General features: G+C 56.8%; 1 protein-coding gene and 2 pseudogenes across 2 annotated transcripts in view; all 3 read left to right on the forward strand.

The window, feature by feature from the left end:
• The window catches only part of TNFRSF13B (TNF receptor superfamily member 13B), a 32115-nt gene extending 27940 nt beyond the window's left edge, over positions 1 to 4175 (forward strand). For both annotated transcript variants that reach the window (XM_025362621.1, XM_025362622.1), the window contains 2 exons: positions 3108 to 3293; positions 3807 to 4175. In XM_025362621.1, coding sequence (XP_025218406.1) covers positions 3108 to 3293; positions 3807 to 4057 — 437 coding nt within the window. In that variant the 3' untranslated portion in view covers positions 4058 to 4175. The remainder of the gene's footprint in view (positions 1 to 3107; positions 3294 to 3806) is intronic.
• A 6909-nt stretch (positions 4176 to 11084) lies between these two features.
• On the forward strand, positions 11085 to 17989 carry LOC112610192 (annotated as a pseudogene).
• A 758-nt stretch (positions 17990 to 18747) lies between these two features.
• LOC112610193 lies at positions 18748 to 20962 on the forward strand (annotated as a pseudogene).
• The last annotated feature ends 3454 nt before the right edge of the window (positions 20963 to 24416 follow it).

Raw genomic sequence — 24416 nt, forward strand, 5'->3', positions numbered from 1 at the left:
GACCCATGGAGTTTACCGTCTTGTGGAAGGCCAGGCAGTGGACAAGCCATGCAGATGACACATTCCTTTCAGTGCATGGGGGCCACATAACCCAGCTGCAGGTGACACGGGGACAAGGAAGGTTTCCCGGAGGAGGAGTCTTTAGGGCAGGCTGGGGCGGGGGTGTGGAATATGGAGTCAAACCCCTAGTTATGTCCCTCACAAGCTGTGTGATCTGGAGCAAGCTACTGACCCTCTCTGAGCCTTAGTTCTGTGAGGCTGGAGTTGTTCACCTTCATAGAGTTGCTATGAGGGTGATTTGGGAGAATACGTCTTTTGGGGAGCACGTGCTCTGTGCGCTGGAACTGCTCATTCAAAAAGCAACTATGTTGAAGCCACATAGTGGGGACAGGGTTCCAGGCAGAGGCAACAGCACATACAGGTGCTGCTAGGAGCAGTGAACTTGGCTGTTGGGAGGCTGTGAGGGGCTCTGTGCTGGAGACTGGGCTAAATCCCTTCCTCTCAGGCTTCCAGCCTGCAGGAGTGTGGTGGCCATTCCACAGAAGCAGGAGGGACCCCACCCCAGATCTGTTTGAAGGTGGAGACTGACTGCTCCACATGCTCACCAAGAGGGCACAGAAGGCCCTGCTGCTCACACATGGGGCTTCGTGGGGAGAGCGGGGCAGGCTCCCAAGCTGGACTGAAAATGGCTTGAGATGTTGAGCAGGAGAGGAGTCTGGCGTGGGGTTCTGTTGCGACAACTCCAGGCCGATGCAAGGAGCTCCCTGCCCAGGCTCCGGGGCAGGTGCGTATGTAGTGTCTGCGTCTCCCTGAGGGGAACAGGTGGCCCAGGGAGCCTGCCCCCGTGGATGGGGCTGCTCATCTGTCCAGCAGAGAAGGAGGAAAAGCACCAAGGGCAGGACCTTGTCCCCCAGTGTGGGGGCTGCAGAGGACTGAGCTGGGAAGAGCAAGCATTCAGGGGTGGTTGGAGATGGCACCAGGAGGGACCAGATGCCAGATGACAGTGGGCCCCATGTGCCAGACTGGGAGGCCGATGTCTTGCTGGGGACAGGGGCAGCCATGGGACAAGGGGTCAGAGCACAGCTGTGGGAGAGCGCCCTGTTGCCTCTGGATGGTGGTGATGGCAGCAGGGGCCCTGTGAGAAGCTATTTCTGGCAATAATAGGAACCAGAGATGACAAGGACCTGGGAAGGGACAGAGGGACAGTGCATTGGCATGAGATTAGAACTGGAGGGAGAGGCCAGGCGCAGTGGCTCACGCCTGTAATCCCAGCACTTTGGGAGGCCGAGGTGGGTGGATCACGAGGTCAGGAGATCAAGACCATCCTGGCTAACAAGGTGAAACCCCGTCTCTATTAAAAATACAAAAAATGAGATGGGCATGGTGGCGGGCGCCTGTAGTCCCAGCAACTCGGGAGGCTGAGGCAGGAGAATGGTGTGAACCCAGGAGGCGGAGCTTGCAGTGAACCGAGATGGCGCCACTGCACTCCAGCCTGGGCGACAGAGCAAGACTCCGTCTAAAAAAAAAAAAAAAAAAAAAAGAACTGGAAGTAGTCAGTCATGGAACTGCTCAGCCTCTGTGTCCTGCAGACATTGGGGGTGCCCGTGACCCCTTCTGGGAATAAGGTTCTGGAATGCATCAAAGCACATAAGGTTAGGAAAAAAACCCTAGTGCTGAAATCTAAATATTGAACAAATTGCGACATCAGAATTAACCTACGTGCATCTGGGCTACTTGTGCCTTGCTGTCCCCACCTAAATTGGTCATAATGACTCTGACCTCCCAGGGCTTTTGTGGGGCCTCAGTGACTTGGGGTTTGCTGAGCATTCAGAACCCTGCCCAGGACTGAAGGGGTTGTCACCCTGGCTGGGTGCGTTCTGTCCTAGGATAGGCTGTACTTCCTGGGGCTGCTATGACAGTGTGCACATGTTAGGTTCTTAAAACAACACAAACTGATCCTCTGTCTTCTGGTCTGGAGCCCAGAAGTCTGAGATCCAAGCAGCAGCAGAGCCCTGCTCCCTTTGAAAGCTCCAGGGTAGGATTCTTCCCTGCCTTCTCTGGCTTCTGGCAGCTGCCCCAGGCCTCCTGGGCTTGTGGCCTCATCACTCCCATCTCTGCCTCTTCCACATGGCTTCTTTCCCGTGCCTGTGTCTCCTCCCTTCTCTTCTTGTATAAGGACACTTGTCACTGGATCTGGACACTCGTCCCCAGATTCTTATCTTCATGTCGTGACCTTGTGTGGCTCTGTGGGGAGGCAGGGCTCAGCTGGGCGGGTCTTCTGCTGCTCTTGCTTGGGGTCTGTCATGCAGATGGTGCTGGGGATGGAGCTATTGGAGGCTGGACTCTGATGCTGGGATATTCAGGTCTTGCTTCTCCTCCAGCTGATCTCAGGGCCTGCCCCTCTCCACTGGGACTCTCCAGCTGGACTTCTTGAGTGGTGTCTCAGGCCCAAGGGAGCAAACACTGAGGCTGTCAGGTCTTCTTGAGGCGGAGGCCCAGAGTGGCACAGCCTTGCCCCCATGGCACTCTCCTGGATAGAATGAGGCCCAGCCCAGCCCAGATGGTCCACACAATGTCAGGTGACCATGCTGTAGGCATGGTCTCTGAACACTTGCATGGTTTCTGAACAGTCGGATTTCAGAATCTCATGTTGAAATGTTTGAAATATGCACAAATGTTTTGTTTTCCTCCTTGAATCAATGCAGTTCATTTCCGCTTAGTAACAACTTGTAGCCCGGCATTCTGTCTGTGCTCTGAGGGCTGGCAGGGTCTCACCTGCTCATGCCTCCAGGGCACTGTTTGCATTTGATTCCAGAGGCAAGTAGGAGCAGGTAAGCTTTGGATATGTGGCACCAAGTTTGCAGGTCCTGGGGTCTTGTTTTCCTCCGTTAGGCCTCTTGGAGATCTGGGCACTGGACAGGAAGGACAGCCACTGACTGGTGGAGTGACACCAGCTCACCCCAAGTTCCCATCTCCCCCTGTAAATGTCAGAGTGACACTGATGACCCCTAAGAGTCCTGGCTGCTCTGTCACTTTATGAGATTCCTAAATCTAAGAGTGGGAAGAGGAGAAGGCACTGCAGAGAGGGGTCTCACGCTGTCTTGCAGCTCTCCCGGGGCTGAAACTGAGTGCGGATCAGCTGGCCCTGGTCTACAGCACGCTGGGGCTCTGCCTGTGTGCCGTCCTCTGCTGCTTCCTGGTGACAGTGGCCTGCTTCCTCAAGAAGAGGGGGGATCCCTGCTCCTGCCAGCCCCGCTCAAGGTCCTGTCAAAATCCGGCCAAGTCTTCCCAGGGTGAGTTCATGAAACTGGGGTCCTCGCCCTTCTCGATGCTTGGGTGATAAGCCTCGGGCCATCCCTCCGTCCTGTCACTGCCCCTGCTTCTAAGTGGAGAGGCCCAGGGCTCATCCCTGTTATTCGCTGTAGCTTGATAAAATCAATTTAAGACATCCTGGCAGGCAGATACCCAAGAGAGTGGCACCCAGGAAGGGTGGGTGTGGGGTGCCGGCCTTCAGGTTTGCCTGGGCCCAGGATTCTCAGGATGCGGGCCCTTTAGGGCTAAGCCCGGGAGGAGGTGTCCCTTTGGGGGGTGTGGCAGGCTTGGTGCTGGACTGAAGTGAGAGTCAAGATTTGCCTGCCCACCCCTGCCCAGGCACAGGTTCTGGTTGGCAACTGGGGGACACTGACACTGGCCTGGGTGATTGCCCTTAGCTCCTGGGTCGGAGAAGAGTGCAGCTGCCCACACCGTCACCCCTACCCTGGTGCAGGGCCAGGCCTGGCCCACACACTCCACTCTTGCCTCTGCAGATCACGCGATGGAAGCTGGCAGCCCTGTGGGCACATCCCCTGAGCCAGTGGAGACCTGCAGCTTCTGCTTCCCCGAGTGCAGGGCGCCCACCCAGGAGAGTGCAGTCATGCCTGGGACCCCCGACCCTACTTGTGCTGGAAGGTGGGGGTGCCACACCAGGACCACAGTCCTGCAGCCTTGCCCCCACATCCCAGACAGTGGTCTTGGCATTGTGTGTGTGCCTGCCCAGGAAGGGGGCCCAGGTGCATAAATGGGGGTCAGGGAGGGAAAGGAGGAGGGAGAGAGATGGAGAGAAGGGGAGAGAGAAAGAGAGGTGGGGAGAGGGGAGAGAGATGGGGAGAGAGATATGGGGAGAGAGAGACAGAGGAGGCAGAGAGAGAGAGAGAGAGAGACAGAGGGAGAGAGAGGAAGAGAGGCAGAGAGGGAAAGAGAGAGAGGCAGAGAAGGAAAGAGACAGAGAGGCAGAGAGGGAAAGAGACAGAGAGGCAGAGAGGGAGAGAGGCAGAGAGGGAGAGAGGCAGAGAGGGAGAGAGGCAGAGAGGGAGAGAGGGAGAGAGGCAGAGAGGCAGAGAGGCAGAGAGACAGAGGAGGCAGAGAGGGAGAGAGAGAGACAGAGCAGGAGGTCGGGACACTCTGAGTCCCAGTTCCCAGTGCAGCCATCACCTAACCACATGTGCAATAAAGTCCTCGTGCCTCCTGCTCACAGACCCTGAGAGCCCCTCCTCCTAGAGAATAAAACCTTTGGCGGCTGCCCTTCCTCACTGCATTGTGGTTGGGTCTTTGATGAACCAAGACGTCCTGTCTATCACCTTCCTGGGCACAAGGCTCCACTGAACCCTGCCCCCTCGGTTTGGGAGGACCTGTGATGCCCCCATCTCACCAGGCTCCCGAGGAAGCTTGTGACCTTGGGTTGAGCGCTAGGCAGCCGGGTACCCACTCGGGTTCTACTTCTCTCTCATTAAGAGAGAGAAAGAGACCAAAGAATGGTCTGCCGGGAGGGCGCCTGTGCAAACACCCAGGGAACCAGGGTCTTGAGCCGTCTTCATTTCCTTACAGACACACATTCCCTTCCATGCCTCCTTAGTGAGGGCATGAAGCACAGTGTGTGTGTATGTGCAGGTGTGTGCGTGCATATGGGTGTGCATGTATGTGTGTGCATGCATGTATATGTATGTCCATGTGTATGTCTGGGCATGTATTTAGGTACGTGTGTGTGTTGTGGGGGTGTGCAGTGGACACAAAAGGGAGGGCAGCTCTAGCTGAAAGCTGTGAGTCTCTGAAAAAAACATCGAGATTCCCTGGACCACAGCAAGAGAATGTTTTCATCTGTATCCACTTTTTGTTAGCATTTAAAGCTGTATCTTGAGTAGCATGTAAACCTTAAGTAAACTATTCTTAGAAGCATTTTCACAGTAAGATAAATCCATGATAATGTACATTGAAATTATGCACCCTGCACCTCCCAAAATTATCTTGCAAACCTGCACCCACCAAAGGATCCCTTAGCGCACTTTGGGAAGTGTAGACAGGTAGCCTGGGGCTCCGTCTCTCATTCCATCTTTTCATCATCTATGGGCTAACAGGCTGCATTGGTTTGCTAGGGCTCCCTTAAAGTATCACAGACTGGGCAGCTTCAGCAACAGAATCTCACTGTCTCATAGTCCTGCAGGCTGTAGGTCCAAGATCAAAGTGTTGGCAGGGAAGGTCCTTTTCCAGGGTGGTCCAAGAAGGCTCTGTTCCAGGCCTCTCTCCTGTCATGTAGGTGGCCTTGCCTGTGTCTCCTCACTTCGTCTTACCTCTGTGTGTCTCTGTCCACATTTCCTTTTCTTATAGTAAGGACACCAGTGGTTAGATTGGGTACCCCCTACTGACCTCATTTTTCATTTTAACTTATTTCTATAAGATGATGTCTCTAAATAAGATCACATTCTCAGGCACTGGGGCTAAGGACATCAACACAGGAATTTCAGGGGACAAATTCAACCCACCACACAGGCCCTCCCTGCGGCCACCTCTGTGTCATCTTTGCCTACAGGCAAGTTGGCATCTAAAAAGTGTCTGCCCAAGACATGCGTCTGGCCCATGGTACAGCCAGTCCACACAGCTAATGGTGAGACCCGGGTGGCATTGTTTCCTCACCGCCATGCCTCACGCAGGCAGCTGCCTTCTTATAACAGGGTGGACACAAATCCCAGCACTGGTGCAATCACTTACTGGCTGTGCGTGAAGTAGCCCCATGTCAGTGTGCTGCAAAGATGCGGCTTAGAATGTTACGGCTTGTGTGAAAGCTGCGCAGATTTCTATTCCTTCCGATCTGTGGTTTCAAGTTCTGCTCGTCTGAACCCAAGGGGCTCTGTAGGGTGCCTCTGGAACAGCCGGGGTGTTAGGGGTGCTGAAAGCACAAGGTACCCAGGCTCAACCCCAGCTCCAATCACACAAATAATCTTGTGGTGGTGTTTCTTTGGTCAGATTTTTAAATTGATCTTTTGTACTTTTTTTTTTTAGAAACGGGTCCTTTGTTAGAAAGAACATCTGAAACTCTAAATACCTAAATACTGTCCATTCTATCCATGTATTGTTGGTCTTATCCCCAAAGTACATCATGATTCCAGCCACTTGTCATGATTGCTTTAATCTGAGCTCCCATCATTTTTCGCCTGGATTACTGTACCAGCCTCCCCGATGGCCTCCCCAATGCCACCTGGCTCCCTCCCCAGGGCTCAGCAAGATTTTTCTGCAAAGGACCTGGTAGTAAGCATCTTGGGCTTCGTGGACCCTGTGGTCTTTGTTGCACCTACTCAACAATTACTCAGCTCCGCCACTGCAGCCCCAAAGCAGTCACAGACAAGAAGTGAACACAGGGGAGGAACTGTGGCTCCGATAAAACTCTATTCACCACGACAGGAGGGGGACTGCATCTGGATTGTGGGCCATAGTTTGCCAACCCCTGCCTGACTTCATGGCAACACTGACCTTCGTATTTATGCTTCTTAAAAAACATGTGTAAGCCAAGTGCAATGGCTCATGCCTGTAATCCCAACACTTCCAGCTGAGACTGGAGGATTGCTTGGGGCCAGGAGGTCCAGACCAGCCTGGATAACACAGCAAGATTCCATCTCTACAAGAAACCATTTCAAAAGCAGTCAGGCATGGGGGCCCACACATGTAGTCCCAGCTACTCAGGAGGCTGAGGTGGGAGGATCGCTTGAGCCTGGGAAGTCAAGGCTGTAGTGAGCTGTGTTTGGGCCACTGCACTTCAGCCTGGGTAATGGAGCAAGACTCTCTGTCTTTCTCTGTGTGTGTATATATATATATAAAATACTGTGTGTGTAATGGTTGTCCACAAGATACACCTTTAATTAATCACAGTCAACCCTCAAATAACACGCATAGTGTAGGACCCTTACAACGCTACACTCCCAACTCTTCTCCCCACCCATCTTTTGTTTTCTTTCTTTCCACGGATTCTGTGACCATCTTCCTCTCCTCATTGACTCTGCGTGAGCAGGATTCCTGGTGGGGAAAGGTAGCTGGTGAGAAATGAGGTATCAAGAAACTAGCAAAGGGTCTTCTGGTTGTCTGGGGACAGTTTTTGTGTGGTCCGCAGCCTAGTCTCAAGGGTTCTGGGCCGGTCACCCTGCAGCCTTTGTGCTGTGTCTCTATATCCGGGCTCCGAGGGAAGGCCCCTGGGAGACCCAACAGAGCGGGATGCCTGGTCTGACAAACGTCCCCCCAATTCCTCTGGCTGTGTGGCTCAGGGATAGGCCCAGACAGTGTGTCCAGGTGGTGCCAGGCCACCTCCCCACTCCCTTTGAGATGGGCCCAGAGGGTCTTGTGGGGTGAACATGAAGCTGGGCACCCAAAACATGGGGCCCAGTGTCCCTCCCTGTGTCCCAGAGGAGGGCCCCTGACTTGAGAAGACCCCCAGTGGCTGGCCTATGGGTGCCAATGTGGGGAGGGGTGGCTTTGTGGACTGAGGGGGGTCATTGAAAGAAGACTTTGAGCACCATGGCTCAGAGACCTGGGCAGGAGAGGCCTGGTCAGCAGAGACTTGGACATTAGGACTTGGTCACAAAAAAATATGATCAGAAAGGACATGGCCATCAGAGACGTGGTCAGGGGGCCTGGTCATTGAGGGATTGTCAGTGAGGACCTGGTCATTGGGTGCTTGGTCAATGGATCTTCTTGGTCAGTGGGGACCTGGTCAGCGGAGATCTGATTACTGGGGGCTTGGTCATCAAGAGCCTGATCAATCAAGATCTGGTCAGTGAAGGCCTTGTGGGAGGGCATTGGTCAGCAGGGGCCTTGTTGCGGGGGGCTTGGTCAGTGGGGGCCTAGTTAGTGGGGTCCTGGCCAGCTGGCCTCTGGGTGACCTCTTGCAGGGGTTTGTCCTTGGAACTAGCTTGCTGCCATCTGTAGTGGAGATGAGTCATGTCACCCCAGAGGGCTACTGGGAGAAGGAGGTGAGCAGATGTGTGGAATCCGGCCCTGTCACACAGACCTAGCACTTTACACCCTAGCTGAGTCCCCTGCTAAAGAGAGGGCCTGCCCTCTGCCCTCCACCCTCAATTCTCTGTCCCCCACCCACAGGACTGCCCCACCTAGGGAGGGCTTAGGTTGGGGAGCACCTGTGGACACTCTGATGCTGGCCACAGGCCCAGGGCCGGGGATGACAGTGACAAGGACCTGAGTGTGTACATGAATGGGGCCACCTGGCCCAGCCATAGAAGCAACACACCATATGCACACGTGTTCACCCACATACGTGTGCACGCTCACGTTCACAAATACACTGCATGCACACATGTTGATGCTTTGGGGGTGGAGGACGCTGACTCTGGGCCCTGCTGACCCAGGCGGGGGCCCGTTGTGATGGGTGCCGTGACCCCGCAATGTCACTGGTGCTGAGTCCCGGCCGCCTACCCAGCTGCCTTCTGTGTCTGGAGCTCTTGGAGACAAGACACACAGCGGTGTCTGGTTCTGGGCAGAGGAGGCTTTCCTGAGTGAGAGGCACAGCTGGATCAGCAGACTCAGGTGAGTGTGACCTGCTGTGTTCCCTCCCTGTTGACCTGGGACAGTCGCTACCTGGTGGGCGGTGCCGGCCTCAGGTCCCTGAGCACTCACCAGGTGCCCATTCTGCACTGATGGTATAGATGTTTGTCTCGTTCGTCGTCACAGTAACTCTGGGGGGTAGGTGCTGTCCCCTAATGTACTCATTCCACAGGTGAGATCTAGGGTCAGAGAGGCAGTGACTGGCTCAGGGACCCAGATGTGACCTTGGGCGGTGCTCTTAGCCCTGCCCTGTGCTGTGCTTGACTAAAGCCCTGACCTCTGTGGCCTCCCTGCCCTGGATTCCAAATCTGCCCGGGGTTCCAGCCCCTGAAGGGGCAGAGTCTGGCCCTGGAAGAGCCACTGGGACAGAGCTCCTATGAGTGGGGTGGAGGGGGTGGTCTTCTGTCCAAGTCTGTGCCCTAAGCTGGGACCCCGCAGGAGGAGGTCTCACCAACTCAGACTTCACATGCAGTCACTGATGGCCATTGTGGGAACCACTGGACACATGGGGTCCCTTGTCTGGGAGTGGGGTGAAGAGCCCTCTGCCCTTGGGCAGTTGAGTAGGGGACTTTGAGCACTGCTGCTCTGGGACCCGGGCAGTGGGGACCTGGTCAGCAGAGTCCTGGCCAGGGAGGCGTAGTCAGTGGGGGCCTGGTCATCGAGAACATGGTCAGTGGGGGATTTGGTCGTCATGGGTCGGGTTAGTGGGGGCCTGGTCAGCAGAGACTTGGACACTGGGGCTTAGTGAAAGTATGATCAGTGGGGAAATAGTCAAGGGGCCTGCTCAGCAGGGCCTGGCTAGCAGAGGCCTGGCCAGCTGGCCGCTGGATGACCTCAGACAGAGGGTTTGTCCTTGGAGCCTCTTTGCCTCTATTCATAGTGGGGATGAGTCATGGCATCCCTGAGCACTCGCCAGGTGCAGGTTCTGCACTGACCTTGTGGACGGCCTTTTCCTTCATCCTCACAGCAACTCCGTGGGTGGATGCTGTTCCCAAATGTAGCCATTCCACAGGTGAGATGTCTAGAGTCAGAGAGGTAATGACTGACCCACAGACCCAGATGTGACCCTGGGCTGTGCTCTCAGCCGTGCCCTGTGCCATGCTGGACTCAAGCCCTGACCTCTGCAGCCTCCCTCCCTTAGATCCCAGCCTCCCTCCCTTAGATTTCCCTGGGGTTCTTCATGGGGTGGAGGGGGTGATTCTCAGTCTAAGTCTGTGTCCGAAGCTGAGTCCCCACAGGAGGAGGTCTCACCAACTCAGACTTCAGGTGCGGTCACTGATGGTCCCCATGAGCCCCACTGGACACATGGGGTCCTTCATCTGGGAGTGGGGTGGGGAGCCCTCTGCCCTCAGGCAGTTGTGGAAAATGAAGGCGCTCTAGAGGGCTGCCTGGAGGGTCTCTCCTGGTCAAAGGGTCTTGGGGACTGGAACCTTCTCTGTCTGATCCTCTGGAGACCTTGTCCTCCCTTTGTCCCAGGTATTCTCAAGGAGGATGGTCCCCCTGGGTGTTCTCCAGGACCAAGGCCCCAGAGTTCTGTTGTTTTTTTCTTGGTGATCCAGGAAAACGAAGCCCCCTCCTGTACTGACAGCTGGGAATTACGGAGTCCGCCATCCTCCACCTCAGACGGGGTTTCCACAAGCAAAGAGGCTGCTTTGGACTCAATAGGTCATTTTTTCCCCAAACTAAACACCCTCCTGCTTAGCTGGCGTTGTTCCTGAAGCGGCTTCACTGGCCAGAGTGAGTGAGAACTGGAGTAGAACGGAGCAGTCACCAGATGTCTTGCTTCCTACAGAAAACTGGGCATCTTCATGGTCCCAGAAGGATCCCAGGAGGCTGATCCTAAAGAGACGTCTGGTTCCTGACCCCAACTGCCTCCAGGTGCCCGGAACAGCCCATCGTGGACCCTTTACCCTCAGCAGGTGGACGCTGTTTGTCCTGCCAGGGCAGGTGTGTGCCTGTCTCAGAGCATTTGGGAACAATGGGCCTCTCTGTCCAGGTCTCCCTGTGTTCAAATTCTCAGGAAGGAGCCCACTCCTGGTCCAGGGCAGGGACTCTAGAGACTAGGGCAGGGGTGGGACCACTGGGCTTAGCCTCTTGTCTCAGGGAGCAATGGTGGAATGGGGCTTACCTGTCTGGCCAGCATTTGGGGGTCTGGTGGGAGCCGTTCGGGTGTGCTCTGGAGCTCTCGGGTGCAGCACAGCCTTTGGATGACTTTGTCTTGCAGGATGGAGATGGATGAGGACCCGGATATCCTGCGCACCCAGGGGCAAGGCAACATCATCATTACTAAGTATGAGCAGGTACAGGTCAGGCCGCTCCCTTGAGGAAGGTGGGGCCTCAGTTCCTCTACTGGTCAGAGCCTGGTCAGAGGGTCCTGGGCTCCCCAGGATCAGAGGGTGGAGATAGGCTGTCCATGCTCTCAGGACCCCAAGCCCCTCACCTTGCCCTTGTCTCCCTGGCCCTTGCTGGGTCACAGGGACGCTGAGCTGGGGCAGCAGTGGACATGGAGCATGAGCATGTTGACATCTGGAAATTCACCGGTCGCCTCTGGGTTATGTGGTGAGTCCTCTGTCCCCCCACCCACCAGTCTCACCTCAGGGATGGGTTTTGTTTTTAGAAAGGTCTCTCTGAGTTAGGGCAGGTTTCCCCGGCTCAGGCCAATCTCCTCTCTAGGGTCAGAACTCCTCCCTGCGTCTCCTACAGGTCCAGCCCGTGGTCAGGGTTAGGGCAGAGCCTCAGGGCCCATCTAGGGAGCTGGGGAGAGTGAGTGGGTCAGAGAGGGGCTGGGTCAGCCCCCGGGCTCTCAGCACTGAGGTCTCCACGTGAGCAGGAGAGGAGGGGGCAGCCTCAGGGTCTGGCCCTGTCCCCTTGGGGCCTGCCCTGGTGAGATCTGAGGGTGGTGGCCACAGGGCAAGGGGACACCTGGCCAGGTCTGTGGGCAGTTGTGTAGCAGGTCTCCAAGGGCTCAGGGGGCCCAGCTGAGGCATCCTATAGGGAGGGGCATGGGGACAGCAAGGGCTGTGACCCTGGGAGGCTAGGGGAGAAGAAGGGTAGGACCTGGCCTGGGTATCTCATAGTGAGGCCAGGGGAACAACACAGCGTGCAGCTGAAGGCCCCGGGAGTGGTGCTGGGATAGGACCTGGGCCTGGTAAGGGGAGCCCAGCCTGGAGCCGACCCCTCAGGACTCACAGGATGGAGAGAGGGAGGAGTCTGGGGCAGGGGGGCGGGGTGAGCCCGTGAGACCTGCCACTTCTGGAAGGCACCTGAACCAAGATGGCCTAGGGTGGAGCTGATAGTCTGGGGAGGAAAACAGGTGGGGTGGTCAGGGAACAGTGGCTCACCTGGGACCCCTCAGTGAGGGGACTCGGTCAGTCCGCAAGGCTCTGCGTGGCCCTCCAGAGACTCTGCTTCCCACTGGCTCAGTCAGCACTGTGCAGGGTGGATGGGGGGCTGAGTTGGGGTAGGTAGGACAGTAGGGGGAGGACAGGCAGGCATCCCACGTCCTGGTTTTTGCAGTGGTTGGGAGGAGGCTGAGGGCTGAAAGTCAATGACCCTGAGAGCTCACTGAGGCTGTAGGTGGGGTGGTGGGGCCAGCTCCACTGCCTGCAGGGCCCTTGGTCACCCTTGTCACCCCAGGCTTCTCCCCAGCAGCGCTGAGCAGCCCAGTTAGAGACCTGGGGGTCTTATGCCTAGGCTCTGACAGGAAGAGAGTCCGGGAAGGGCCAGGGTGGCTGGAGATAGGGTCACAGTCTCTGGGTCAGGCAGGATGGGCGACGATGGGGAACAGGCAGGGTCAGCGCCAGGGCGCAGGCAGAGGCAGGTGCACGCTGGGAGGTCAGACCCTGCAAGGCCTGTGGGGAGTGTCGGGTGGGATGGGTTCCAGGTGCATCCTCAGGGCGCTGGGCAGCTCTCAGGCCAGGCTCCCTGGACTCTGGTGGGTGATGTGGTCACTCCCGAGGCACTGCTGTCAGTCAGGGCTCGGGCACCCACCCTAGGCGGCACCCATCCCGTCTCAGAACTGGACTTTCTCAGCTCCCGCAGAGGGTGTTGCGTCCAGCCCAGGAGGAGCAGTCCCACTGTGTGGGCCGAGGTACCCCACGGGCCCCAAGTGGCTCCTGCCAGGCCAGCCTTGAGCTCCCTCTTCTCCAGGGTCCTTGTGTCTCGTGGGCGTCAGCTCTACAGGGAGGCCCTTGCCTTCCTTCCCTGTGCCTTGTCCCAGGATGAGACTTAGGGTGGATGGGGAGGGCCGGGGCCCTTTCATGGACGAGGATGGCTCCTGGCCCGGGCAGGTCCTCAGCTCTGCCTGGGTTGCCTTACAGTGAGACAGAGTTGCCCATGTCAATGCCCTGAAGGTGCACGTAAGAGCCAGTGCCTGCTGCGTGGGAGGCTGGTCCAGGGACCAGGAATCAGGAGTGGTCGGTGAGACAGAGGGGGTGGCCCGTGGGCCCAGGCAGTGGTGAGTAGGCCATGGCTGTCCCTGGGACGGGCAGCCTTTCCTGATGGACTCTGTTCCCATGAGCGTTTGACCAAAACCCAAACCAAGAACCACAATCTTGGCTCAGAGGCCATTGCCTGTTTGCACCAAGTCCCCAGCTAAAGGCCGGGGCCCGACCAAAACTCGGGGTGTTTGTGGCCTGAGGATTGCATGTCCTGGGATCACCAGTCCAGATCACCAGCTCCAGTTAGTTCAGAGAGTCTCAGCTCCCAGGGTCTGCTCTGTCCTGGCTCCTTCAGGGCCCGGAAGCCCAGGACGCAGCATCCATGGGCCGCTGCTGGAGGCCTGGCAGCTCCACTAACTCCATCCTGGTTCATTTGACAGCAAAGATGTCAGGAAACAAAACGTACTGCCAAGTGGCTGAAAATACTCAGAGACTGGACAAAATATAAGAACAGCAGGAAGGTAACATAACAGCTGGGACTGGTGGCTCAGACCTGTAATCTCAGCACTTCAGGAGGCCGAGGTGGGCGGATCACCTGAGGTCAGGAGTTTGAGACCATCCTGGCCAACATGCGAAACCCTGTCTGTACTAAAAATGCAAAAATTAGCTGGGCATGGTGGCGGGCGCCTGTAATCCCAGCTACTCAGGAGGCTGAAGCACGAGAATTGCTTGAACCCAGGAAGTGGAGGTTACAGTGAGCCAAGATCACGCCACTGTACTCCAGCCTGGGCGACAAGAGTGAGACTTCATCTCAAAAGAAAAAGAAGGTAACATAGGGAGGGAGTGGCCTCTGTGACTGCTCTCTGCAGTCAGGAGACAGGCGCCCATGGCCATGACATGGCACCATCTGCCTCTCAGCAGGTGGGTGGGACCCAATCCTCACCATAGGACAGCAGGACTGTTTGCTGGCTTTCCTCCCCCAGTCACCACACGTCCTGTCTCACAAGAGGGTTCTTCTGTCTGTAGCTGTCTCAAAGCGTGTAGAAAGGCATTCCCCTGGTGGTGTGAGGCTGGGCATGGTCACTTCTGCTAGACATTGACAAAGTCAAGTCTCAGAACCCGGGAAATACAAGGTAAGGCCCTCCCACACTCGGCCAGGGCAGGACAAATAGGCCAGGCTGTGTCAGGAGCCCAGGACTCCAGCTGGAGGGAACGTTGAGCCCGGGTTGGGGGTGGGGGCTGTGGTCAGACGCACATGCTGGGCACAGATGGTGACACAGGCACCTGTGGCTTCAGAAACAAGGCAAAAAAAGAGCTTTCTGCAGAAGGAAACCTTCCTCCCTTTCTTCCAGAAGTGCTGACTGTGGGAGGACTGCCGTTTGGGGCAGGAAGTCTTTTGTCTGTTTTGAGGCTGCTTCCTCCTCTCAGCCCTACCCTACAGGTCATGAAGGAGAAAGGCAAGAGGTCCTCCAGGATCACCCACCGCATCAAGGTAGATGCCAGCCGCACCCCGCAGAACCACACGATGTTTAGAGAAGGATTCAGAGTCAAGTAAGGCCTATGGGGGCTGCAGGGGTCCTGGGAAATATGGGGTGATCCAGAGGGCTAAGGGCTTCCCCAGGGCAGAGGCCATGGCCACCCAGGAGGAGTGACAGAGCTGCCAAGGGCTCTCCTGGCCCAGGCAACAGCCAGCATTATGGACCGAGCACCTCCCGGGCTCTAAGCCCTGGGCCGGGCTGGGACATGTGGGGCCAGAACCCAGGTGGCTTCCAAGGAAATGGAAGGCAGCAAAAAAAAGTTACGCAAAATGGTGAAAAGTGCTCTCCATGACCCACAACTACCCAGGAAGGTGGCAGGGTGGTGGGACTTGGGAGCCTTCCCAGGCAACACTGACAGCCCAGAATACTAGGGAGGATGTGGGGCCCTGGAAACTCTCACCCATGACTGATGGGAACACGACAGGGCACAGCCACTTTGGAGGTCAGATGGGCTGTGGCTCACAAAGTTCGGTGGCCTTATACCACACATCCCCAAAGTGTCACAGATATTGACCACACTGATTTGAAAACTGACGTCCAAACAAAAGCTGCATGCTGCGTTCACTGCTTGATTGATTGTCACTCACACCCGGAGGCTACCGAGATGATTTTCAACAGGGGTACTTAAGAGGAAGGAGGTTCCACTCCAGACAAAGACGACTCAGTGAGGAAAAGGAATGAATCCCCGATGCCCGCAGGAACATGGGTGGAACTTAGATACATATTGCTGAGGGAATGAAGCCAGACCCCACAGGCTACCACCGCATGATTCCAATTCATTGGCCATTCTGGGAAAGGGCAAAGCATAGAGACGGAGAACGGGTCAGGATGGCCAGCGGCTGACGGAGCCGGGAGACGTTAGCTGTAAAGGGGACACGCTGGGGACTTGGAGGATGAAGGAGCTGCTCTGGGAGGGGCTGCAGTGGTGGACGGGAGGCTCTGCACATTGGTTCAGAACCATGGAACTGCACTTCCCAAAGACTGGACTTCTGTGTTTGCAACCCGAGCAAAAGGGGAAGAAAAAAATCAACCAGAGTGAAAATAATCACTGATCTAACTGTACACCTACGATATTTGCACTGTAAGGAATGTGGATTTTACTGAAAAAACTCCTAAAAACTCAGGTGTCCTGAAGAGCTCACTGCTTATTTGGGAGAACATCTGAACCCAGAATTGTGTTTGTTGTACGGGTTTGTAGACAAAATGAAACTGACAGCATCCACACAAAACAAAACAAAAAAACCCTCTTTTCCCTCTTTTCTAGGCAGCAGGAATTATGTGACATCCTCGTGGCTTATTCTGCATATAACCCTGTGAGTATTCCGGGCAGCAATATTCCTGGGCCCTGTGCCCATATTCACAGGCATGGGTGTCTCTCGGGGGTGTCGGCACTTCTGGAAAATTCAGTGTTCGTGACCCACCAGCACGTAGTAGGCAGGACTCAAGCTCACTTGCTGGCGTGGACACCCAAGCAAGGGTTGGCTGAGGGGGTCAAACTGAGATGGAAAATGGTTGAGGTCCAGACCCTTGGTGTCATCTTGACCCGATCCCCATGTCTCAGATGAAGAAATGACCTTCCCCTCCTGGTGTTGCCCCGAAGCCCAGGAGCTTGGCAGGGTCGCATGCAGATGGTCCTCACAGGAGACAGGTTTGACAAGTTGCTGAGGTGCCTGATGGACCAGGCTTTTGTCATTAAATGAGTTTGCATCCTGAGGAAGCCTTTTCTTCACCAGAAACCAGGCAAAGATCCAATTTTCCCTTTCCCTGAATGCCATACGAGTGCAACAGACAGGCAGGGTGTCACCCAGGTGGCTGCTCCTGCGCCACTCCCACTTTCTAGACCATTCCAGGCAGGGAGAGCTGCTGAGCTGACTCCATGGGCTGCCCACATGGGGTCTGGACCCAGCCGCCCTCCTGTGCCTGGCAGGCAGCCCCTGAGCTGTTGCAGGACCCTTTGTGTGGTGGTTAGCCCCCGCTGCCTGCCCTTATGGTGGGTGCAGTTCACAGATGCTGCTCCAGGCCTGGCACAGTGGCCTCCCCAGCCTGGCCCAGGGGAGGGGGCATGAACAATCCCTGCCTGTGCCCTTTAGGGCCATGTGAGCTTAGACGCTCGCTGCAGGAGTCCCCCCAGGATCCTTGTCAGCTGAGTCATATGTGACCTGCTCAGTCCTCATGCCCACCCCAAATCCCTGGAGGCCTGTGGCAGGTGTCCCCAAGGACCTCTGCCATCTCTGGTGACATGAGTCCTCCCAGGTGGCCTCAGCCCTCCCAGGTGACATCCTTCCATGGTGACTCTGACTCTTGCAGGAGGTGGGCTACCACAGGGACCTGAGCCACATCGCCACCATCCTCCCCCTGTATCTGCTGGAGGAAGATGCTTTCTGGGTGCTGGCCCAGCTGCTAGTTGGTGAGGGGCACTCCCTGCAGGGTAGGTGGACAGCTGCCCCCAGGGCCTTACACAGCCATGCCAGGGGACAGCCACCCTGGCTGGCGATCCTAACTTCCAGGCAAGGTGCCTTCCTTGCATCCCAGCTTGTTTGGAGCCTCCAGGATGTCCCTGCTGAGGGTCCCACAGCAGCCTGGGTCTGGACAGGGACCCTCTTACCTCAAGTCAGATGCCTTTCACCCCCAACAGCAGAGGTCATTGATACCTCCCCCTGGCTGGCCTTTGTCCCCTGAAGCCAGCCCCAACTTTGTGCAGGCACCGCTTACCTCTCTGAGTGTCCTCCTGCCTCCCAGCTGGCTGCGCTCCCAGCCACTCTCCCTGCCCACGAATGGGCCAATGAAGCCCAGAGGGCAATGTCCCCCATGCATCCCATGTCCCCCAGCCTGACATCACATCCAGGAGATGGCCACACAGCCCCCAGCACCCACCCCGTTCTCCCCACTGGCACCTGCCTGCCTCTGCCCTGCCTCAAAGCATCAAAGGCAGGCCTGCCCTCCTGGCACCTCGACCTATGATGCTGCTGGGCAGCACCTCCAGCTAGGGCCCTCCTCCCCAGGGCTGAGGCCGCATGATGGGGTCACCAGATAGGAGGGAGGGAGGCCTCAGGGCCCAGGGTCCTCTGCCACTACCCAGCTCTTGGGAGTGGGCTCTGATGGGGTGATGGGTCAGGGGCTTCTCAGTATTCTACAGTCCGAATACTGCCTGGCTCTGGAGGCTCCTATCACACCAGGAGCAGGTGTTGCACAAGTCCTTCCCAAATATCATGAAACACCTGGTGAGTGGACGACACCCCCAGCTCCTCCCCAGAGGCCCTGGGTCCCACGAGGCAGGGGCGCCTCAAGTCCCTCATGGAGCTGACAAGAGGCCAAGTCCCAGCCACAGCCTGACCTGGGATGGGGATTCTCTGTGGGTTCGGAGTTGGGTTTCCTTTTCCTGCCCTGGGGGAAGCAGAGGCGCTGGGACCAGGGCCAAGCTCTGGCTGAGCAGGGCTGAGAGAAGTGTGTCCATCGGGCATCTGGGTATGGGGCAGGGGTTGGGGGATCCCCTGGCCACTGCCCTGGGTTCTGCTCCTCGGAGAAGGGTCTGTAGAGGGGACTGGAAGTGGGAGAACTTCAGGGTAGCCCAGGGGGCCCTGAGCACCTCTGCTCCTCCTTTCAGGGCAAGGAAGGGCTGTGCACTGAGGGTTCCATGTTGATGAGGCTCCTCCGGTGTTTCATTGGTGGGGTAAGGAGGCACAGGGAGATGCCAGCCCAGGGATGCAGTGCCCGGCTCCCTCAGCTCAGGGGTCCAGCTCCTCCAGGAGGACCCAGTTCACCCCCAGCTCGCAGGAGGCACAGGCAGGTCTCTACAGGGCTCACAAGCCAGGCCCTGCCCAAGAGGGGCATCCCACAGCAGAGGCCAGGGCTCAGGCCCAGCCTCGAGAGCAGACTGGGGCAGGACCCGACTTGGGAGGACCCCGGGAAGCCCCAAATCCTCAGGAAGTCCCTCCTTCCAGAAGCCACAGCGCTGCTGAGATGAGCCCCCCATGAGGAGCTACAGGACCTTGTCTGACTCAGTTTTATGGGGGATCTCATCCCATGGAGAGGGGTTCCCCAGCACTCCAGGGTGGGCCCTGCTCAGGCCACCAGCCCCAGCCTGGAAAGGCCAGGTCCTCCCACACCTGCTGTCCCCACAGAAATCCTTTGGGCTCACCCTGCAACTGTGGGATGTGTTTATCTTGGAGGGCAAGCGGGTACTGACAGCCGTGGAGCATGCATCATTCAAAATACACAGGGGTAAGTCCTGTGTGCCCAAGGGTGCCCGGGGGAGGGAACACACAGGACAGATCCCAGCTGGCCTGAGGGAAGTGTCCTCACACTGTCCCCATGACTCTCTCCTCTGTCCTGATGGGGTGGTCTGGCCTGGTGGGCTGGACAAGGCATGATCATACTGAGTCCACCCCCACATGACCCAGATGAAAGTCAGGAGTGTGGTGAGCACTTCCCTGCCTGGCCTTCCCCAGCTGTCGCCTCCTGTGCACAGCTGGATCCCCGGGTGGCCAAGAAGGAACAGGCACCACCCAGTGGGAGGTGGGCCTGGTAGAAATTGGGTGCAGGCACAGATACCCCCCAGGGAATGCTCCTGGCCTGATGCCCGCCTTGTCCCTAGAGTGCCTGATGAAGCTTTCCTAGAGCACCGTCTGGGAGTTTCAGGAGAGACTCTCTCAGAGCTGGGCCCTGGAGGACAACGCGGTCCTCAGGAACCTTCAAACCTCTATGAAGGAACTCACAAGGAAACACTGGGACCTGCCACCCCCAGGTGAGCCCCAGCACCAGGTCCCCTCCTGAGTCACCCTCTGGGGCAGTCAATGGTGGGGAGTGCCCTGACCCCACCAGCCCTCCTAACTGGCCTTCCTCCTGCACCTCTTCTTCCTCCTCTTCCTCCTCTACTCTAAGAAACTCAAATGGGTCTGCCGGTCCTCAGGGCAGGCGCTGAGCACGTGTGTGTGTGCTGGACATGCTGTGTAGACAGGCAGGGGTCATGGGCAGGACCCCACAACACCCCTCCCCCACTTTCCACATTGTCCCCCTCGCCCCGTCAAAGGGCCCTGAAGGGCACTGGGGCAGTCAGACCGAGCTGTGGAAGCCCCCACCCCCACCTCCAAGCAACCTCAGAGAGCAGCAAGGGCCCCTCACTCCTGAGTGCCCCTCCAAGGGTATCAAGACAACAAGCCAGGGGGACAAGAGAATCAGTGTCCCTGACCCAGAGAGGATTTGGGCAGAGGGGATGGGGGAAGCTCTGACCCAGAGCCATAACCAAGAGTTCAGCTGGGCGTGGGATCGGTCCAGCCCTGGCATGGGGTGGACGGACTGGAGGGCAGAGGGGAAGCTGTGCCCGTTCACTTCTCACCTGCTGTGGAGACAGGCCCCCACGCGAGGTGCTGGGTGACAGTGAAGGTTTCTTCCACCTGAGTTCTGAGTCAGGGCTGCCGAACAGCCCTGAGGTGAGGGTGTGAGGCAGGAAGCCCTGAGCCAACCTGAACCCAGGGGGCCATTCTGGGAGTGACCTGAGGTTCTCTGAAAGCTCCCCCACCCCAGGCTGCACACAGCCCTCGCCCTGGGATCAGCAGCGTGCAGGGGCATCCTCAGTGTCAGGCCAGGGGGCCACCCAGGGACCCCGAGGACTCCAGAGGCCCCGGTCTGTGGGGCCCGCCCTGAAGGGACCCAACGCGCTCAGTGAAGATGTTTCTTTTTTTCCGACAAGATGGAGTGAGGGTCCTCGAGGGTGTCCCCTGGCATTGGGCCCCTCTGTGAGGGAGACAGACTGGCCCTCCCCACCCCACCAGCTCAGCTCCAGGAGCTCATGCCATCAGTCCCCCTGGAACAAAAGCCCTGTCCCCCCCAGCCTGGCCGGATAGGACTGTCCCCAAGGCCGAGGCTGAGGCCCAGCGGCCCAAGGGGCTTCCTAGAACCCAGGGCAGCAAGCCACTCTTTGAGGGGCCCAGAAGGTCAAGACGAGGGCAGCCTGTCCCCCGGTGAGGTCAGGCTTTGTATTACACTAACACTTGTCCGGGAACTCTACGCCACAGCTCCACACAGACCCGCATGTCGGGGGTCCGTGTTTCCTGTGCTGCCATTTTGAACACGGCTCCTGGGACTCTGTCACTCTCCGTCTTCTGTGGACAGCCCTGGAACAAAAAGACAGACCCCACCCAGCGAGCCCACTGGGACCCCGACACCAGGCCCTGCCCTGGCTTATAACAGAGAAGAGGCCGGTCAAGAGACACCCCAGCAGCAAGGTGGCACCTGCCTGTGACTCCCCTCGGTAGAAGAAGAACTTGGAATGGAAGGAGCCCAGGCAGTACCCGCCCAGCTGCCTCACAGCCCCAGATGGCTGCTGGACCTTGGTTTTTACTGCTATTTTATTTTTATTTTATATTTTTGGCTTGTGGGCCTTGAGAAATCCCATTCAATGGGGGACTTGGTCCCATCAAGGCCTCAGGAGGGAAGGCTGAGCATGGGGTTCCCACAGCCCCAGCCAGCCAGCAGCGTGCCCTGGGGCCCCTGACTCCACCTGTCCCTTCCCAGAGTCCCTTCCCCAGGGCCCAAGTCCCAGTCCAGAGGGACCTGGCTTCAACCCAAGTCCTAGGAGGAGAGGGGCACCGCAGGCCTCCAGGTGACCACGCAGGGGACCAGGGCACTGCAAGCCCTGATGCTGTAAGGATTAACATCAGAGAACCTGGGTAAGCCAGGCCAGAGACGCTGAGCCTGCGTGCAGTGATGAGGATGTGGGGGGCTGGCTCAAGGGGGTCAACAGCTGTGAACACTGCTGCCTCTTCCCGGCCTCATTGCTGCAGTGCAGGCAGTCTGCACCCCGGAGACTGGCCCACCAGCACCCCGAGTGCCCTAGTCCGCTATGCCAACATGGCACCCAGAGACTTCGCAGCCCTGCCTGCCGTACCACCCCCCTCCTGGAAGCCTTGTCCTGCAGCCTAGCCCCTGCCGCAGCCACAGCAGGCACCACTGCCAAGCGCCTTCCAGCCCGGCTTCCCAGAGGGCAGAGGCGCCCTGCAGTCATTGCCTCAGCAGCTCACACTGTGAAGATAGTTTCATCCACATTCCCATGTTCCCACCAAAGAGAATCGCTGCAGAGGATGCTCTTGATCCTGAGGTGGGGAAAACGGCACGCCAGGTGGATGGAGTCAGCTCCTTTCCCCAGCCACCACGACTGCTGGATGGACCCATGGACAAAGTGGCCATCAGACAGGAATGAGACACAAGAGGCTCAGCATCCTGCTCGTGCCCTGACCAGGATGACCAGGCCGACACCACTGCTGAGTGCCCCATCTGCTGAGAGACTTGGTGTCGATCCCTGGGCTGGCACTGTTTCCCAGGAGGACCGGTTGGCCACCTGTGGGCAGGCTACCCACACTGTGGAGAGGGTTGAGATCGGCTTTCACTGCAGAGAGCTCCTACCTGGACACAGACTCGCCAGCCCTGCCTGTTGCCATCACAGCAGCCCACAGGGCATTGCTTGCGACCAGGGTACCCCATTCACAGTGAGGGACATGGAACCATGGCCCTGATCAGGGAACTAACTGTTCTCACTACGTCAGCCGCCACCTGGAAGCATCGCTCAGTTACACTGAAGTGATGGTTTGTCTTACAAGATAAATGTTATGCTTTCTACTGGAAACCAGTATACGGTGCTGACTCTCCGACAGCCAGAAGGTGTAGTTCTGAGAGAGTGAAGGTGTGAAAGTGGGCGATGTTCAGTATTGCATGGAATGTCTCAGTCACAAAGTTTTCCTATTCCTGTCCTGGAGAAATGGAGCTTTGCTGGTTGGAAGGTCTGAGGACCCAGGCAGAGTGAAGCTTCCCCCAGGGGAACACAACAATGGCTCTATTTAATATGAGAAGACAGGACTAAGTCTGAAACCCAGGGTGTTCTCTGGTGTTCTTGGTGTTTTCATGCAAAGAAAGTCAAATAACAAAGTTTTGCCACAGAGGCATCTGAAAAAGGAGGGGGCAGAACTATTCAGAACTCAGAGGCTTCAGAATCGAAGATGAGGCCAACCAGGAGACTCCTGACCTGCTGAGGGCAGGGAAAGTATGTGGGGGTGGCTGGGAGACGATGTCATAGCGATCTACCCCCACCTTGTGATCTGTCAGAGAACTGTGCTCTTGAATAGCTGTGTACATCTTCTCTCCACTGATTATAGTATTTCTTTCCATTTGTGACTCTCCAATCAAAGCAAGGAGCTTGCTACAAAATGCACATTGCTATACCATAGCCTGGGTCTTGCAATCCAAGGCTGGCAAGGATTCCTGTAGGTCAAGGGCCTCAGGTGACTTTTGTGCACACCCAAGGACAGAGTCCTAGATGCCACCTTCCTGCTCAAAAAAGAAGGAACAAGCGTCAACGAACAGCGAGCCAGTCACGGAAAGGGGTGAAATGTGAGTGCGTGACCTTCCTGACACCCAGACAAGACTTTGGGCATGAGGGCAGGCTGCAGCTCTGGCCACTGACTCTGACCAGGGACGCCCCCATGCAGGCCAGTGTGCCCTGGTTGCTCTTCTCCCTCCTGCCACCCTCTCCTCGGCTGTCTGTGTTGGGGAGGGAGAACCTGCCAGTTTTCAGAAGAAAATGTAGCTTTATTATGACATAGGAAAGACTCAAGTTATTAGGGGAGGAGGAGGAGTCCTGAAACAGCTCCTGAAAATGAGAGGGAAAAGAAAGGTGTAAAGATGTTGGTAATAAAGTCTCCAACCACAGCACAGTCATGGGAATGTTTTTGTTACAATTTTTGTTTTCAAAGTTACAGTAAACAAAATAGTCTCCTGAATTGTCAAAAGAACAGCAGTTTTACACAATGAAAAGCATACACACCAAGCCAAAATAAGTCACACTTGGGTCTCTATGTTGCAGTGGTGCTGGTGCAGGAGGGAACATCCAGGGAGGTTCCAGTGCCTGCCAGGCAGCCCAGGTCCACTGAGGGCCCCGGGGCTGGAGGGAGGTCATGTACCACTCGGCTCAAAGCGCTCCCTTCGAGCATCTGAAGAGGGAAAGTCCATTTATCTTCTCTGAAATGCAGGCAATTTTTCATACACTGGTGTGAATGTGTTGGGGTCACCCAGGGGCTGCCTTAGTGGCCAGATGCAGTTTGTCACAAACTGGTTTCCTGAATTTCATATTGGATCGGGAGCTAAAAGAAGAGAGATTCCCAAACCCATCTTGTAAATATTTGGTTCTAACAAAGTAAAATCACAAGAGCACATCAAACACAGGACCTAATGCCCACGGCAGTGCCCAGGGCTGCTGTCCCTCTTGGGTGAGAAGTTCTTTAGCAGCAGGCACAGAGGTAATTGCTTAGAAAGGCAATGCCACAGTGAGTAAGGGAGATTAACTTGGATACAAACATTTAGAAAGATGCCTGAGGAAAACTAATGTGGCTCCATCTCTCTTCTGGATTCTAATGTTCCCAGAGCAGCAGCCACCCCTAAATGCAAGTGGAGACAGGATGGAAGCCCAGGGAGACATGGGGGAGGCGGGGCTTGGCCAAACCACAGGCAGCTGCCAGCAAGGCCCACACACCTGTGTTCTGCACTCTGTGGTGGACACCCCAGGAAAGCAGGGGTGCCCCTGTAACTGCCAAACAGGTTCACCTTGTCCGCGGCCTAGACAGAGCCGATTTATTGAGACAGGGGAATTGCA

The sequence above is a fragment of the Theropithecus gelada genome, chromosome 16, assembly GCF_003255815.1.
Source record: "Theropithecus gelada isolate Dixy chromosome 16, Tgel_1.0, whole genome shotgun sequence".
Taxonomy (NCBI): domain Eukaryota; kingdom Metazoa; phylum Chordata; class Mammalia; order Primates; family Cercopithecidae; genus Theropithecus; species Theropithecus gelada.